This window comes from Bos javanicus, chromosome 14, assembly GCF_032452875.1.
Source record: "Bos javanicus breed banteng chromosome 14, ARS-OSU_banteng_1.0, whole genome shotgun sequence".
Lineage (NCBI taxonomy): Eukaryota > Metazoa > Chordata > Mammalia > Artiodactyla > Bovidae > Bos > Bos javanicus.
In genome coordinates, this window is record NC_083881.1 from 81,692,934 (window position 1) to 81,711,314 (window position 18,381).

Here is an 18,381-nt window from a genome sequence, read left to right on the forward strand (position 1 = left end):
TGCTGGGTGAGGGTTTAGGGGTCAGATAAATGTTGGGGGTAAAGGTAAAATTTCTGACTTCTGCTCAGTGATACTTACTGAGATGCTGACGTGAGCTGTGGAATTCCAAATGCATGAGATGGAATTTGAACACAGTCCAGCTGCTAATATCATCCAAAGGGAAATGCAGGATCTTTTCATTTGGAAATAAACTTATTTCAGAGGGATGTGCCTCATGCCTTGGTGGGTGTCTAACAGAATTGTTCGGAGCCTTGACAAATAGTACATCCAGTTCTTCCATTGCATGTATGACCGTTCATTGGATGCTGTCTTTGTCCTTCCCGTCTCAGGTCACATGTCCAGGTACACGGCCATCCTTAACCAGATTCCCAGCCACTCGTCATCAGTGCGGACCATCCAGGGGCCTCCTGGAGAGCCTGGGAGGCCGGGCTCCCCGGGAACCCCTGGTGAGCAAGGACCCCCAGGTGCCCCGGGCTTCCCAGGAAATGCAGGTGTGCCCGGCTCACCAGGAGAGCGAGGTAAGAGGGCCGTGCCTCTTGCTGGGTGCGCTGACACGGGGGTAGCAGGGGAGCTCATGCAGGGACAGCATTCCAAAGAATGGACTAAATTAATTCTGCCCCATCTATTCTCCAGCTTCTTGTTTGTTTATCCCCAATATTGAGAAAGTTGAGTAAGCTACAACGTGTTTATTAATAAAGCTTGCATGCAGGAGGACCAGAACTCCCAATTAACCTCTAAGAAGCTTTTGAGCTAATGAGAGAAAGGTTTCCTCTCTGGATGGATGAATTAAAAAAACTATGCCCCAGCCAGGTAGAATTAGAAAATGCTTCATCTGGACAGATGTAGCGTCACACATATGTGTCAACTGAAACAATGAAAGAAGCACAACCTCACAGGGAGAGCTGTTTATCTGGCAGATCTGCTGAGGACTTAAGCCCCGGGCACAGCCCCTCAGGTTCATCTAGGGACGGCTCCAAACAGGGGAGGGAGGAGCCAGTTATACACACCAGGTTTGTTTTGGCAACGAAAGCCGGATAGTGGGAGCATCAAAAGATGACTGTTAATTAAAGAAAAACAGGCATCTCAAACGAATGAATTTAGCACTTTTCTATGAATGTGAAGATGCAAGAGTCTGAGCTCACTGAAGCCATTGCTTTGATGTGAACCTTGTCTCTCTTTGGCTCGTATTCTATCCTATCCCATCCCGCATTGCCCCAGCGTGCACTGTTGCGGCGGCTGTGGTAGCTGCTGGCCTGATGAGCGCAGCATTGTTTGTTGATGTTGCCGGCGGCATTCTCTGTCCTCCTGTGTCATGGCAAGTAGAGAGCCCGCTTTCCAGGGCTGGTGCTTTTTTTGTGCAGTGCCCATACTAGGCAACAGTCAATAGCAGCCTCGAGGTAAGACGTGAGTCATATCAACTCAATGATTCAGATGTGCCTACAGAGACCATGCTGATTCTAAGCTTCAAATGAAATAGACATTTAATCTGTTTGTGGCTCATCTTCCTATAACATGAGGCGGTATTTTATTAATAGTTCTGTGGGTCAATGTTTAATTTTTTCTACTTAAGTTTCTTTCTAATAGAGATCCTCCTTAGCCTTTTCTTCCACCCTTTCCAGGTCTCAGCAGTATTGTGCAATATAGTAATGGACTCTTTTGATCGAATTTCACCCAGTTCTGTAATTGACCAAGATCTCTCACTCCAGAAGCAGATCAGATCAAAGAGATGTGGGAGAATGGGGTTCCCGATTAACCAAAAAGCGGCGATAGGAAGAGTTTCACACTTCCTAGGACATGGTTCTAGAGAATGCAGATCCGGAGAAAAGCTGCCTAGTGAGACCTGCTCTATGAGTCATGTTGCTTTAATGAGATGGGGCGGATATACTCCTTTGCTCAAATGTGGGATGCAAGAAGCAGATCACAGAGATAACATCTCATGTTGACTCTGGATCCATGCCGACAGGCCAGGTGCATTTCTGCCTCCGCACTTTTGGACACTTCGTTCTTCCCACTTCTGGAAATGACCTTCCTTTTCCCTGTCTTATGTGTTTCTTACTCTTAGTTCGAGATTCAGCTTAACCCCTGTCACATGCATGAAGTTTCTGTTGATGGTTCTAGACCCACAGATATCGCCGCCCCCTGAATGCCATGCCCGTTTCAGCTGTCGTCACATGTTAGTGAACAGCGTGATTGCAGAAAGCAGGGGTCAGGTCTGAACTGCTCTGCAATAACAGGTCCTGGCTAGATCATCGTTGCTGTGATCGCAACCCAGTTCTGCTTTTCCTTTCCGAAAAGTTTCCCCGTGCCAGGGCACTAAATCAGCAGATGCAGAGAAGGACATAATTTCCTCACGGAATGCCAGCGATCTGGCAGCCGGGACAGTGGCCGTCTCTGTCAGCAGGATGCCCTCCAGGGTGTGGGTGATGGACCGGCTGTGACTCAGGGAGCGCAGGGCCGGCACTGAGTCACTCGGCAAGGCACAGGTTGTCTTTCTTCTGTTTGGAAGTCCTGTCCTCGTTCTTGCCAGACTGTCTTTCCTGCTCTGCAAGAACCTGAGTGCTGGAAAGAGAGGAAACCTCGGCCGGGGTCCTCAAATAGCGGCCCAGACAACCCTTGAAATGTGAGTTTCTGCGATGGAATTTTCTGACACGTACGCGTATGTTCCTAAAGAGTGTGGTAAACACAGAGTCCTGAGTTTCACAAGCACACGTGGGTGCGGGTGGGCAGTCAGACAGCGAGCGGTGCTCTTTGAGACGAGGGAGGCGGCTCATCCTTTTATTTACTTATCTGTTGCTTCTGGCTGAGCTGGGTCTTCGCTCCCACGGGGCCTGCTCTCTGGTCGGGGTGCGTGGGCTTCTCCTTGCGGCTCTCTTATCGTGGAGCGTGGGCTCCAGACTCACGGACTTCGGTTGTTGTGGCTCACGGCTCTAGAGTGCAGACTCTTCAGTTTGGGTCACTTCTCCGTGGCATGTGGGATCTTCCCTGATCAGGGACTGAGAGGCAGGTTCTTCACCACTGGACCTCCAGGGAAGCCCGGGAAGCTGATGTTGGTTGATCACCAGCTGGGGGTGTGTGCTTTGGGGTGTAAGATTGGGGTTTATAGGCCAACATCCAGAGAACTCTTCATTCCCAGCAAAGTATTTCAATCCCATTGCAACTGGGATTTGTGGTTGCAAGGAGAACAGTAATTTAAAAAAGGAATTTATTGAAGTTTTGTTGACTTACCATATTTTGTTAGTTTCAGGTGTACTGCAAAGTGATTCATATTTTGATCTTAGCCTTGTGGTCCAGGTACTCGGGAAAGATTGATACAGAAAAATGTCTGCCTTTCCACTAAATCAAAACAGTCACACTTCAAAACCAAAGCAATTTCAGCAATCTTTTCACCTTTGCATTTTATATAAAAAAGAAGCATAAGAAGATATTGAGGTCCCAAGAGGCTGGAAGTCAGCCAGTGTTAGGGAAATGAAAAACAGGGATCATGTTTGAGATTTTTTTCTGTGTAAAATATGATTATCTCTATACACTAGAGTACTATTTTAAAGGACACTATATTATAAAGGGTAAAAATAAGTGTCATTTGTAGGCAGTTTACTTAGGCAAGTAATAAGCTACAAAAGGAAGACTAAAAGAAATGTGGATGTTGAAACTGGCACAGCATTGCATGGAACCTCTTTCTGCTGAGTCTTCGTTAAAAAAAAAACACGACTCTTGTACACGCTGCTGCTGCTAAGTCGCTTCAGTCGTGTCCAACTCTGTGTGACCCTATGGACACCTACTGTATTCAAAATGGATAAGCAGCAAGGACCTGTTGTAGAGCACATAGAACTCTACTTAATGTTGTGTTGCAGTCTGGATGGAAGAGGGTTGGGGAGAATGGATACATGTATATCCATGGCTGAGTCCCTTCTCTGTTCACCTAAATCTCCCACGACACTGTTAATTGGCTATACCCTAATACAAAATAAAAAGTTTAAAGTTTGAAAAAAAAATCATGACTCCATTGACTTTGGTTAGCTTTTCATCAGCAGTGCTCCATTCGATTTCTCTACTCTAATTTTTTGAAAAGTTTTCAAACTTTAAAGAATGATGCGCAAGAAGAAGTGCATTTGACATCATGACACGGTGTGCACGTGCGCGTGCGGCGTTCAGACGTCCATGACGGAGGCAAGCAGAAACACAGCTTGCCCTTACTGTTGTTTCCCGCTTTTTGTTTGTTACAAGGTTGAAGGGCATCGTGGAGAACTCCCTTCAACACTCTAATAACCTATATGGGAAACGAATCTGAAAAAGAATCCATACATGTGTACGTGTAACTAAGTCACTTTGCTGTGCACCTGAACCTCACACAGCAAGTCAGCGATGGGGCTTCCCTGGTGGCTCAGACGGTAAAGCGTCTGTCTGCAGTGCAGGAGACCCGGGTTCGATCCCTGGGTTGGGAAGATCCCCTGGAGAAGGAAATGGCAGCCCACTCCAGTAATCTTGCCTGGAAAATCCCATGGACCGCAGAGCCTGGTAGGCTACAGTCCATGGGGTCACAAAGAGTTGGACACGACTGAGCGACTTCACTTTCACGCAAGTCAACTATACTCCAATATAAATTTTTTTAAAAGGTTAAAGGGTACCTTTGGATTTTATGAGCTCAGCTTGAAACATATTGTGCTGGTTCAAGATCTTTGATTAACTCTCTTTTTATAATTGATGTATTATAGACACAGAATATGGAGAAGGCAATGGCAACCCACTCCAGTACTCTTGCTTGAAAAATCCCATGGGCGGAGGAGCCTGGTGGGCTGCAACCCATGGGGTTGCAAAGAGTCGGACACGACTGAGCAACTTCACTTTCACTTTTCACTTTCATGCATTGGAGAAGGAAGTGGCAACCCACTCCAGTGTTCTTGCCTGGAGAATCCCAGGGAGGGGGGAGCCTGGTGGGCTGCCGCCTATGGGGTCGCACAGAGTCGGACACGGCTGAAGTGACTTAGCAGCAGCAGCAGCAGTAGACAAAGAATATGCATTTTTAGAGAACAGAAATTACAAAATATTCCTTCTATATTAGCTAGATGAAGTGATGACCATTCATGACTTTGCTTATTACCTAATAGAAGACTGTACTTTCACTCCATCTAATTGTCTTCCTCGATCTTGTTAACTCTTTATCTCCTTTACCTTAAACAAAGTATTGTTGCTATTCAGTCACTCAGTTATGTCCAACTCTTTGCAACCCTATGGACTGCAGCACGCCAGGCCTCCCTGTCCATCACCAACTCCTGGAGTTCACCCAAACCCATGTCCATCGAGTTGGTGATGCCATCCAACCATCTCATCCTCTGTCGTCCCCTTCTCCTCCCGCCTTCAATCTTTCTCAGCATCAGGGTCTTTTCAAATGAGTCAGTTCTTTGCATCAGGTGGACAAAGTATTGGAGCTTCAACTTCAGGATCAGTTGTTCCAATGAATATTCAGGACTGATTTCCTTTAGGATGGATTGGTTGGATCTCCTTGCAGTCCAAGGGACTCTCAAGAGTCTTCAACACCACAGTTCAAAGGCATCAATTCTTTGGCTCTCAGCCTTCTTTATGGTCTAACTCTCCCATCCATACATGACTACTGGAAAAACCACAGCTTTGACTAGACAGAACTTTGTCGGCAAGGAAATGTCTCTGCCTTTTTAATATGCTATCTAGGTTTGTCATAGTTTTTCTTCCAAGGAGCAAGCGTCTTTTAATTTCTTGGCTGCGGTCACCTTCTGCTGTGATTTTGGAGCCCAAGAAAATAAAGTCTGTCACTGTTTCCATTGTTTTCCCATCTATTTGCCATGAAGTGATGGGACCAGACGCCAAGAATTGGGTTGGCCAAAACGTTGGTTCGTGTGTTTCCTGTAAGCTGGCTCTAGGGCCACTTTTGTTGTCATTTTAGTCACTCAGTCGTGTCCGACTCTTTGCGACCCCATGGGATGCAGCCTGCCAGCCTCCTCTGTCCATGGGATTTTCCAGGCAAGAATACTGAAGGGCTGCCATCTCCTTCTCCAGGGGATCTTCCCAACCAGGGACTGAACCTGTCTCCTGCATTGGCAGGTGGGTTTTTACCACTGAGCCGCCAGGGAAGCCCCTAGTAGTGCTTAATTGTCTTTAACTTCATTAGAAACAATTAGATTGTATTGTGATAGCTGTCATATCAGTGTGCATTTAAAAAGTTATCAAAATTGGTGAATTTTTGTGTAGCCATTTTAATATTGAACATGGAAGAAAAAGGCTACATTTTTGGCATATTCAGTTCAGTTCAGTTCAGTTTCTCGGTTGTGTCTGACTCTTTGCGACCCCATGGACAGCAGCACGCCAGGCCTCCCTGTCTATCACCAACTCCCGGAGCCCACCCAAACCCATGTCCATTGACTCGGTGATGACATCCAACCATCTCATCCGCTGTCGTCCCCTCTCCTCCTGCCCTCAATCTTTCCCAGCATCAGGGTCTTTTCAAATGACTCACTTCTTTGCATCAGGTGGCCAAAGTACTGGAGTTTCAGCTTCAGCATCAGTCCTTCCAATGAACACCCAGGACTGATCTCCTTTAGAATGGACTGGTTGGATCTCCTTGCAGTCCAAGGGACTCTCAAGAGTCTTCTCCAACACCACAGTTCAAAAGCATCAATTCTTCAGCGCTCAGCTTTCTTTATAGTCCAACCCTCACATCCGTATGTGACCAGTGGAAAAACCATAGCCTTGACTAGATGGACTTTTGTTGACAAAGTAATGTCTTTGCTTTTGAATGTGCTATCTAGGTTGGTCATAACTTTCCTTCCAAGGAGTAAGCATCTTTTAATTTCATGGCTGCAGTCACCATCTGCAGTGATTTTGGAGCCCAAAAAAACAAAGTCTGACACTGTTTCCCCATCTATTTCCCATGAAGTGATGGGGCTGGATGCCATGATCTTCGTTTTCTGAATGTTGAGCTTTAAGCCAACTGTTTCACTCTCCTCTTTCACCTTCATCAAGAGGCTTTTTAGTTCCTCTTCACTTTCTGCCATAAGGGTGGTGTCATCTGCATATCTGAGATTATTGATATTTCTCTTGGCAATCTTGATTCCAGCTTGTGCTTCATCCAGCCCAATGTTTCTCATGATGTACTCAGTATAAGTTAAATTTGGCATATTATGCTTTATTATTTCAAGAAAGGTAAAAATGCAACTGAAATACAAAATGAGATTTATGCAGCATATGGAGAAGGTGCTATGACTGACTGAGCTGCTGAAAGGGGCTGACGGAGTTTCGGGCTGAAGATGTGTCTCTGGGTCGGCTTCAGGGGGGGTCGACCAGTTGAACACTGACAATGATCAAATCAAGACATTCACTGAGAACAATCAGCTTTATCCTGGGGCTGCCCAGGTGGTTCAGTGGTAAAAACCTGCCTGCCAGGGCAGGAACACAACAGACGCGGTTCAATCCCTGGGTCAGGAAGATCCCCTGGAGAAGGACACGGCAACCCACTCCAGTGTTGCTTCCTGGAGAATCCCATGGACAGAGGAGCCTGGCAGGCTACAGTCCATGAGGTTGAAAAGAGTCAGACACAACACAGCACAGATAAAATATTATATCACTAGAGAGATAGCCGACAAAATCAAAATATCCAAATCAAGTGTTGAAAATCATTTGCATCAGCTTGGTTATGTTAATCACTTTGATGGTTGGGTTCCACATAAGTAAGAAAAAAGCCTTCTTGACCCTATTTCTGTATGTGATTATCTACTGAGACATAGTGAAAATGTTACATTTGTAAAACAAATCATGACGGGTGATAAAAAATGAATACTGTACAATAATGTGAGACAGAAGAAATTGTGGGGCAAGTGAAACTAACCAGCACCAACCACACCAAAGGCTGGTTTTCATCCAAAAAAGTTGCTGTTTTGTATATGGTGGGATTGGAAAGGAGTCTACCACGAGCTCCTTCTGAAAAAGCAGAGGATTAATTCCAACAAGCACTGTTCGCAATTAGACCAACTGAAAGCAGCACTCAACGAAAGCCCCCAGAGTCGGTCAGGAATGCCCGTCAGGACAGCACAGTACTTCACGCCTCTTGGACGACCAGGCCAAAACTCTCGTAGCTTGGCTGGGAGTTCTGACTCCTCCGCTGTGCTCACCAGACGTTGCACTTTTGGATTTCCACTTATTTCAGTCTTTACAAATTCTGTTAATGGAAAACTTTCAATTCCCTGGAAGACTCTAAAAGGCACCTGGAGCAATTCTTTGCTCAAAAAGATAAAAAACAGTTTTGGGAAGATGGAATTATGAAGTTGCCTGAAACATGGCAGAAGGTAGTGGAACAAAATGGTGAATACATTCAATAAAGTTCCTGGTGAAGAGAAAAATATGTCTTTTATTTCTATTGGTACTTGAACACCAAAGGAACTTTTTGGACAACCCACTAATGTTCATAAGATTGTGTGGAACAGTCTCTAGCTGTCTTCTTGCATGGACTCTTAACAGACAGAGGGTCTGCGGGGGTTAAGGATTCACAGGGACCTGCAGCTCACATTGTGCACCCAAAGCTTAAGCTGCAGGAGTGGTTGTTGTTCAGTCATTCAGCCACGTCCCCTGTACGACCCCATGGACTGCAGCCCGCCAGGCTCTTGTGTCCATGGGATTTCCCAGGCAAGAATACTGGAGTGGGTTGCCATTTCCTTCTCCAGGGGATCTTCCTGACCCAGGGATCGAACCCACATCTCTTGCATTGGCAGGCAGATTCTGTAGCGCTGAGCCACCAGGGAAATCCAAAACACTCCCACTGAGACTTGCCTAGCTGCTGCCTCCAGAGTTGGAGGGGCTGCGTTTGCATCGCAGAAGCAACCGTGAGGCAGCCGCGCTGCTCGCCTGCTTTCTCGCCTCGCTCACACTGTGTTGTTACCTTATGTCAAAGAAAAGCGCTTCCTCCACTTCCCCATTAAACCGTGCACCATCTCCAGGTAAAGGGCTCTGTATCCTGGCTTCCAGAATTCAGCAAGTGGAGCGGATCAGCTCTGAGTTTCCTCTGTTGGTTCCTGAACTGTGGCAGTTGAGTCCTGGCTATTCTGACTACCTCACTCTCCAATCACAGCCTTGTGTGATCCTAACTAGATCCTCCTGACCAATGTCTAATTCCGATCTCTGGATGTCACGCCCAGGTGACCGTTGTGTTTACTTCATTATTCCATGTACTCAGGTGTTCACTATCTGCACTAGGATCTTGAACCATCTAGAAACCCAGACAACAATTAAATTCAGTGGTCTAGAGTCCACAAAGTTTAGCTTCTTTCTTTTGCTGAAAAGGACGGGGGGATTTCCTGAATTCTGTCTCATGCAGTTACTTCAGTTTCCATGGCTCTCCAAAACGTATCAGAGTAGAGGAATCTTCCAGCTAAAGATTTTCATTTTTAGATTGTGTATCCATAACAGCTGGAATTCATAGCTGATTTACTTTGTATGATAAATCAACAAATATTTATGAAATGCAAGGTTTACGTAAGACTCTTGGCGGGGCAGGGTGTGAGATAATATGATTATTTATGGCTTTTGCTTGTTAGGCATCAAGTGCGTCTGCCGATATTGTGCTGTGTCCCGTATACACAGGCTCCTTTGGATAAAACAAGCTATACACTTTGATAAGAAGCAATGCTACACTCCTTCCTGTGTGGCAGCCTGGATGGGTGGGCAGTCTGGGGGGAATGGATACATGTGTGTGAAAAGAGAAGGAAGAAGCTACGCTCCTTCCTGTGTGGCAGCCTGGATGGGCGGGCAGTCTGGGGGGAATGGATACATGTGTGTGTGAAAAGAGAAGGAAGAAGCTACGCTCCTTCCTGTGTGGCAGCCTGGATGGGCGGGCAGTCTGGGGAGAATGGATACACGCGTGAAAAGAGAAGGAAGAAGCAGTGCTGCCATCGATTCATCAGTTCAGTCAGTTCAGTTGCTCAGTCGTGTCCGACTCTTTGCGACCCCATGAATCGCAGCACGCCAGCCCTCCCTGTCCATCACCAACTCCCAGGGTTCACTCAGACTCACGTCCATCGAGTCAGTGATGCCATCCAGCCATCTCATCCTCTGCCGTCCCCTTCTCCTCCTGCCCCCAATCCCTCCCAGCATCAGAGTCGTTTCCAGTGAGTCAACTCTTCACATGAGGTGGCCAAAGGACTGGATTTTCAGCATCAGTCCTTCCAATGAACACCCAGGGCTGATCTCCTTCAGAATGGACTGGTTGGACCTCCTTGCAGTCCAAGGGACTCTCAAGAGTCTTTGGCAAGTACTTAATAAACTGTCAGTTGCTTAGTACGATATCAATGCTCATAAAGATTTTATGAGATCAGTACTAGCCTGTTTTCGGTGAGGAAACTGAGGCTCAATGAGATGGTCAGTTGTCACAAAAGCCACCTGCTGGACAGCAGGGGACCAGAATTCAGAACCAACTGCCTGAGCCTGTGCCCCCTGCCCTGTCGTCGCTGTGAATTCACTGTGTAGTGGGGTTTTCCCAGCGGAGGCCAGAGCTGTGCAGGGTTTGGTGCACCCGGTTTCATTATTGCCCCTAATGTCCATAACTCACAGCACGTCAGCTGCCAGGTGGCCGGGTGTTTCAGCGGACTGTGGCTGTACGATTCGCAAGTGTCTTACGAGTGTTGTTCTGCTATGTCTGGGTGGCCTTGGGGCCTCCTCGACCTGGTAGATGACCAGCTTTGAAAGGTGAACTGCTTTAGGTGCATATGAACGTGATAAAGACTTTTTTATGGTTATATATTTTGGCACTTGACATGTCTTCTAGATTTTAGCATAGGCTCAGTAGGGGAGTAACCTATAGGGAAATCGGTCACAGATCTGGTGATCTGAGATGCACGGATGGAGGTAGACCTCTATTGCAGTATCTCACCCTGGGGACAAATAGGAGAAACCTGGCTCAAAGTAATTTGATCTTGCTCTGCTTCCAATATTTTAGAATAGAACTGTTTTCACCTCACTGTGTGTGATGCCTCTGTAGCTGGAAACAGAATAAGGCGATGGAAATAATGTCTCAATCCCATACAGGTTAGGGTCTGAACTTTGCCACGTGCTAGCTGTGTAATCTTGGGTGCTTAATCTTACAGTTTAGCCTTTCTGATTATTCATGCATCCAACCAGCACTTACTGAGCACCAACTGCATGTCAGCTTTTTCTATTCAAGTGCCTTGCGTGGAGACAGACATTAAACAAAAAATACATGAATAGCTCAGTTTCACTTGTTATATATTATGAAAAAGTATAGGCTGCTCTATTAGCATGGAAGAGGGGACTCTGACTGAGTCTATTGAATCAGTGATGTTTTAGCCAAGATGTGAAAATGTAGGGTTGGCCATAACAATACGAAAAGAGTCAGAAGACAGTATTCCAGGCAGAGATAGCAATAGCGTGTCCATCGGTCCTGAGGTGAAAAGGGTTTGAAACTGGTAAAGCCCTGATTCTTAAGCCTAGCAAACATAATGTCTCCTAATTTATAACAAGTAATTTGTAGCATTTCTGTTACTGTTCTAAACTGAAAGTTATAGATAACAAATATAACCTACCTTCACACATAATTAAAAAAATAAACCCGAGTGCCCTAGTGGGCACTATAAAGAAGTAAAAGGAGAGTGAATGATTGTCAGGAGATTTATCCCTACATGCAAATTTCCAGCATAACTACACTGGCAACATAATGAAGAGTCAAAATGTACTTGTATTTAAGAATTATTAACGTGCGACAGCTCCAAGTTCAAGATGATGTAGTTGAGCTCTACCCATGACTGGGCCTCTGCATTTGTCTCTGCTGTGCTCACAGTGAGGGTCTGCTAGGATGGCGAACACATCCCTGGCATTATGCAAATAACGTAAATCACCTTCGCCTACTTTTTCAGGCACCTTTTGATTTTTCATCATGTCTTTTTTCCCACTTCTTGGGGTCAGTGTCTTTCCCCATGCCAGCCCCTGAAAAAAAGTTTATGGGAAATGACCGGGAGGTATCCACTGCAAAGCCCTGCCCTGCTGGACGTGATTGGTTTCTATAAATTTCACTAGCACTTTACATCTGCTTGGCTGGATCAAATCTTTTGGATGGAAGTGCTCTAGTCATTCCAATATTATTATTGAGGACTAAAAATATCAATATTAGAATGTTACCCTTAACACGTTTGTCTAAAGGCTAATACGAGGGTGGTTTCTACCGTAAAAGCTTGATGCTAGGGTGGTTTCTTCTGTGGCTCAGCAGTAAAAAATCTGCTGCCAGTGCAGGAGACACAGGAGATGTGGGTTAGGTCCCTGGGTCAGGAAGATCCCCTGGAGGAGGCATGCAAGCCCCTCCAGTGTTCTTGCCCGGAGACTCCATGGACAGAGGCACCTGGGGGCTGCAGTCCATGGTGTCACAGAGTCGGACACCACTGAAGGGACTGAGCGTGTGTGCAGAGTGGTTTCTACCCTCTGTTGGCTCCCTAGGTTAACTTGTTATTGTTCTTTGAGGATAAAATCCCTGAGTGACTTTTGAAGTCTAGAAATGACTCTCTTGGAGCTTTCTCTGCCATAGAAGATCAAATTTCTAATGACTGAATGTAAAGAAAGACAAGAGTTAAATAAAGATCAGTTTTCATCAGTCAGATTCTGTGGTTAACTTGGAAAAAAGATGGACTTTGTTTCAGAAAATGAGAGGAGGGAGCTGGGAGAAGAAAATGAAACACAGCCGAGCTCCGCCAGCAGACAAGGGCAGAGAAGGTACCAGCATCCATGGCTGCCATGAGTCAGGGCCACCGCCTTTCAGAGACACAGAAGTGGCTTTCAGGGCGAGAGCTGACGCACCCCTGCTAAAGCTGACGCCGAGTGCCTCGCCTGTGCCCGCTTCCTGTGCATTCACGGTGCTGAGAGGTCTAGAGGAAAAGAGTCCCCGATGGGTTCGAAGCTGGGAGAGAGGAGCAGGGTTCCTGCCTTCAGTATTCCTGTTGTTGAAAAGAGCCGTTGGCACAGAAGATGCCTTTGGCAGAAACCTCTGGTCACAGACTCAGAAGTGAAGCATAGCAGTTGTGAGCCAGGAAGGCTGCAGTGGTAAGCGTCTGTGAAACTTCTTAATGTCCCTTGTATCCTGGTTTATTCCTGGAAAAACTTTCTTTATGGGACAGACCAACTTGATGAAAGATAGAGGGCCGGTAGAGCTCTCATAATAATGTGCTGGTTAATGCCTAAATATTTACACGTCTTCCCCGTGATGTAGCACATGGTTGACACTCAGCTGCGTGAGACATCATCTTTTCATTGCTGGTAAAGATCTGCAGAAATCCGTGCTTGCCTTCTTCCTCTCTGGCGTTCTCCATCCTCTGCCTCTCATTTCCTGAGATGAATTCCGGAGAAACAGAACTTTCTCTTTTCTCACCCAGTAATTATCTGGTAAAGTCCAATTTGAATGTCCTTGGGAACAAGACCTTTCTCTGAAAGTTTGATGGATTGTGTTTTCCTAATGTTTAGTGACCTTAAGGCTTGGCAATGAATGCTGCTTCTTTTTATCTTTGTACCACGTTTTATTTGTAGGGTCCCCTCCCCCCCAGTTACAAAGTAACCCCTTGCATTATCATGGCTGCAGAGAGAAGCTCTAGGTACTGATCTGTTACCATGAACAAACAAGCTGTGAACAATTACGACTTAGCTTCAAACAAGGAAGCATGTGTAATCATGGAGTCTATGGGCTGGGGTTCAGGACTGGTTTAGCTGGGTGCTTCGGGCTCAGGGTCTCTGGTGCGTGCTTAGTCGCTCAGTCGTGTCTGACTTTGCAACCCCATGGACTGTAGCCCACCGGGCTCCCCTGTCCATGGGATTCTCCAGGCAAGAACACTGGAGTGGGCTGCCATGCCCTCCTCCATGGGATCGTCCCGATCCAAGGATCGAAGCCACGTCTCCTACGTCTCCTGCATTGGCAGGTGGGTTCTGTACCCCTAGCGCCACCTGGGGGGGCCAGGTCTCTCATGGGGCTGCAGGTAAGATGCCAGTCTGGGCACAGTCATCTGAAGGCTCCACTGGGGCAGGCTGACCTGCTGCCAACGTGGCTGGCTCACCCCACCCAGGACGATGGTGGTCTCAGGCGCTCCCTGGCCACTCTGCTTACATTTGCCTGAGAAGGATGCGTCTCCACAGGGACACTTGGGTGTTTGCTCAGCTGCTTTCCTCAGAACCAGTGCTCCCAGAGAGAGCAGGGGCGGCCACAGTGCCTGTTACGGACTCAGAAGTCCCAACGTTGCTTTCCGAATATCCTCTTGTTAGCAGAGAGTCACTAAGACGTGCCCCCGCTCAAATAGAAGGGGACTAAGCTGCATCTTTTGAAGGGAGAAATAGTACAGAATTGGGGAATATGCATTTAGTCACGCTCCTCTGAATTGAACCAAGGTTTTCTGTCCTTGCAGTATAACCAGGGTGATGCGTTCATCTGTAAGAGTGATTTCCAAGCAGTCTGACTTCTAGGGCTCTTGTGAAGGGTTGGCTCATGCTCTGTCTGCCTGTTTTCACCATTTAAATGGGTGTCTTTCTCTCCTACCTCTTTTACATTATTCAAATTCCAGATGTGGCTTTTTAAAGGGAAATGCAAGATGTAGATTTAAACACCTTGAAAGAATAGCACCTACTGGAAAATTCTTTTTGTAGACTAACACTTTTTTGGGTATCTGTTTCTGAAATTAATTGTAGTTAGAATAAAATCAATTTCCAGTCAAACACAAAGAAGTAATTTAAGAAGTCACTGACAAGTTACAGTTATCGTTAAACTGTGTCCCTAGCTTTGGACTATTGTAATACGACTATTACAATAACAAAACCTGTGACTGCTGTTTTGTCTTCTTTTTGCCCTGAGAGCTGATATACTTGTTTCTGTGGCTTTAGTTTGCTTTGAAATCCTAATTGGAAGGTCTGTGTAATAAGTGGCAGATTCTTGCACTGGATCTCAGCCCTTGTCTGGGGTAGTGGGTATTATGCTGGAATGCTGGATACTGCACAATGTCTGGGGTAGTGGGCATTATGCTGGAATGCTGGATACTGCACAATGTCTGGGGTAGTGGGCATTATGCTGGAATGCTGGATACTGCACATTGTCTGGGGTAGTGGGCGTTATGCTGGAATGCTGGATACTGCACAATGTCTGGGGTAGTGGGCATTATGCTGGAATGCTGGATACTGCACAATGTCTGGGGTAGTGGGCATTGTGCTGGAATGCTGGAGTACTGCACATTGTCTGGGGTAGTGGGCATTATACTGGAATACTGGATACTGCACAATGTCTGGGGTAGTGGGCATTATACTGGAATACTGGATACTGCACATTGTCTGGGGTAGTGGGCATTATGCTGGAATACTGGATACTGCACAATGTCTGGGGTAGTGGGCATTATACTGGAATACTGGATACTGCACATTGTCTGGGCTAGTGGGTATTATACTGGAATACTGGATACTGCACATTGTCTGGGGTAGTGGGCATTATACTGGAATACTGGATACTGCACATTGTCTGGGCTAGTGGGTATTATACTGGAATACTGGATACTGCACATTGTCTGGGGTAGTGGGCATTATGCTGGAATGCTGGATACTGCACAATGTCTGGGGTAGTGGGCATTATGCTGGAATACTGGATACTGCACAATGTCTGGGGTAGTGGGCATTATGCTGGAATGCTGGAGTACTGCACAGTGGTGATGGCCTCTCAGCAGGATATTTTTGTGTGGCCCTGTGTCGTGTTTCCCCATCAGCTGCTCTTCAAGTCGGTACCCTTTGTTCTAGCCAAAAGGAGCTGCTCAGGGCTCTCAGTATCAGTCAGCTTTCGCTGCATAACGAACCACAAAAATCTCAGTAACACACAATAGATATTATCTGCTACCACATGTCCGTGGGAGACAGGGCAGCTCTGCTCTGCTGGGGTCCCGGCTGGCGGGGCAGTGACTCCAGAGTATATTCTCCTTACGGCAGTCACAGACATAAATAGGCTGACTCACCTGCCTATCATATTTCAAGCCTTTGTTCACATCACGGCCACTGATACTCCTCTGAGAGAAGCAAGTCACACGGCCGAGCCCAAATCCCAGGAGCGGGGAAATGCGAGAATCCTCTGTGGGAGATGGACGTGCAGTTCTCCTGCTGGGTCGGGGAATCCAGACCGCCGCCGCTGCCCGCCGCGGTCTCATCCGCGCCCCTTCCTTTCTGTCCTCGTGCTGACTCCTGTGCAGCCCCGTCCTTACACCTTTCATGGGTTTCCACTGTTTTTCCAACTCCCCAGAACTCTCTTCCTTGCTCTGGTTTATTCAGACTCAAACTTTGAAACTCGTCTCGACGGCCAGCTCTGGCAGACCGCTCCTCCTCCCCAGGGCTGGCTGCCCCGTGTGTCGGCCACACCTGCGTTACTCCCACTGAACCGGACCAAGGCCTCTGCTTTGTGCCCCCGGCCCCCAGCTGCGTGCCTGCCTCCCAGCTGTCTCACTTACTACTGTGATTGTTGACGTTCTTGTCTGTCTTCCCACCGGACACTGGTTTCCTTGAACGGGACTATGCTTTTGCTCTGTACACCTTCCCCAAGGAGCCTGAACAAATATTTGACACATGAAGCAACAGCTGATCCCTACCTCATTACCATGTGAAATTATATCATGTAGCACCCAAGTTGAATATGTTTTCTTGAATTGTCTCTTATTGGTTTTGCTTCTGTTATTTCACCAATGAGACTACATGCTCCCCACAGATCAAATTCCGTGTCTGTTTTCCGTTTATGCCTCATAATACCTGACATCCAGCAGTTATGTCGTGACTCATAAGTGATTTATAGTACTAATTACCACTTGCTTAGCTTTTTGGCTGCCATTCCTCATCCAACCCAAGAGTCATGATACAAGCAGAAGCCTGTGGTGTGCTGGTTCATCCGTCAGAAGACGTCCTATTAATAGCCAGTCACTGCCAAGTGACAATGTCAGCATTCTCTCGAGTCATCATCACATAATTTCAGCCAGAACAGCAGGGTAAAATTTTTAAGTAGAAATTTTGGTTATACTGGATATATCTAATATGCATTTCCTATTGCATATGAAATAGAAAATGCATTGGATATTTCAGTGCCCAAATGTGAGTGTCTAATTTAGATGTCTGTGGTCAAAAGTCAAAAGACCTTCTGGTTGTATTGCCTACATGTGTACACAGATAATTTAGAGAGAGAGGAGAGAGACTTTATTTTCTCTTCTTTCTTTTTAATTGAGGGATAATTACAATGCTGTGTGGGTTTCTGCCAAGCATCAACATGGATCAGCCGTAGGTACATGTCCCCCCCACCTCCCGCCCCACCCCACTGCTCTAGGTTGTCACAGAGCCCAGCTGGAGTTCCTTGAGTCATACAGCAGATTCCCACAGGCTATCTATTTTATCTTTCCTTCATTTTTTTTATCATTGTTTTCCTTTTTTTCTTCCAATTTTATTGAGATTTAACTAGCATACAGCACTATGTAAGTTTAGCACAATGGTTTGGCTCACCTACTTCAGGAAATAGTGCCATGATAAGCTTAGTGACAGATACAAAATTAAAGAAATAGGAAAAAATGGTTTTTTTCTTGTGAAAATACTTCTAAGATTTACTGTCTTGATAATTTTCATGTATATTGCACAGCGGTGTTAATTTTTATCACGTTGTGCGTTCCTTCCCTAGCACTTATTTATCTTATAACTCTAAGTTTGTACATCTTGACTGCCTTCACCCGATGGCCTTCCCCCCACCCCCTTTCTTTTAAATGCAGGAAGGTACTTGGCATTTTCTAAATTTCTGGCCCTGAGCATAAGCAAGTGAAATGAAAGAATGACAAGTTTTAGTTTATATGATACAACTAAAGCTGTTTATGTTAGCTATGATAAACCATCTTCAGAGAATTCTTTGACACGGCTTTTAAAGCAATAAATACACTGTAATAAATAAGTGTAACAGAATGCATTTACAGAGCTAGGTGAAAACATACACAGAGGAGATGTCTTCATTAACCCTCTCCATTTTCATTGGCTCTAAATTCAACTTTGACATTAAATTGCTATGTGTATGTGTGTTGGTGGCTCAGTTGTGGCCAATTCTTTGTGACCCCGTGGACTGTAGCTCTCCAGGCTCCTCTGTCCATGACGACCGTCCAGGCAAGAATCCTAGAGTGGGTTGTCATTTCCTTCTCCAGGGGATCTTCCCTACCCAGGGACCGAAGCCGGGTCTCCTGCATTGCAGGTGGATTCTTTACCAGCTGAGCCACCAAGGAAGCCCTTTTGTGTGTGTGTGTGTGTGTGTGTGTAGCAGAGTAATTTGACTTTTCTGAACTTTTTGCTAGCTTGGAAAAATATGATGCGGATCACAGACATACGATGTGCTCATCT

At 46.1% G+C, this 18,381-nt stretch overlaps 1 protein-coding gene across 6 annotated transcripts in view; it reads left to right on the forward strand.

Annotated features, from left to right (window-relative positions):
- COL14A1 (collagen type XIV alpha 1 chain) overlaps positions 1-18,381 on the forward strand; it is a 233,440-nt gene that overhangs the window by 202,951 nt on the left and 12,108 nt on the right. For all 6 annotated transcript variants that reach the window (XR_009740970.1, XR_009740971.1, XM_061439527.1 and 3 more), the window contains exon 45: positions 330-518. Coding sequence is in view for 4 of the 6 variants with exons in the window: in XM_061439527.1 (XP_061295511.1) it covers positions 330-518 (189 nt within the window). In the remaining 2 variants the exon portion in view is untranslated. The remainder of the gene's footprint in view (positions 1-329; positions 519-18,381) is intronic.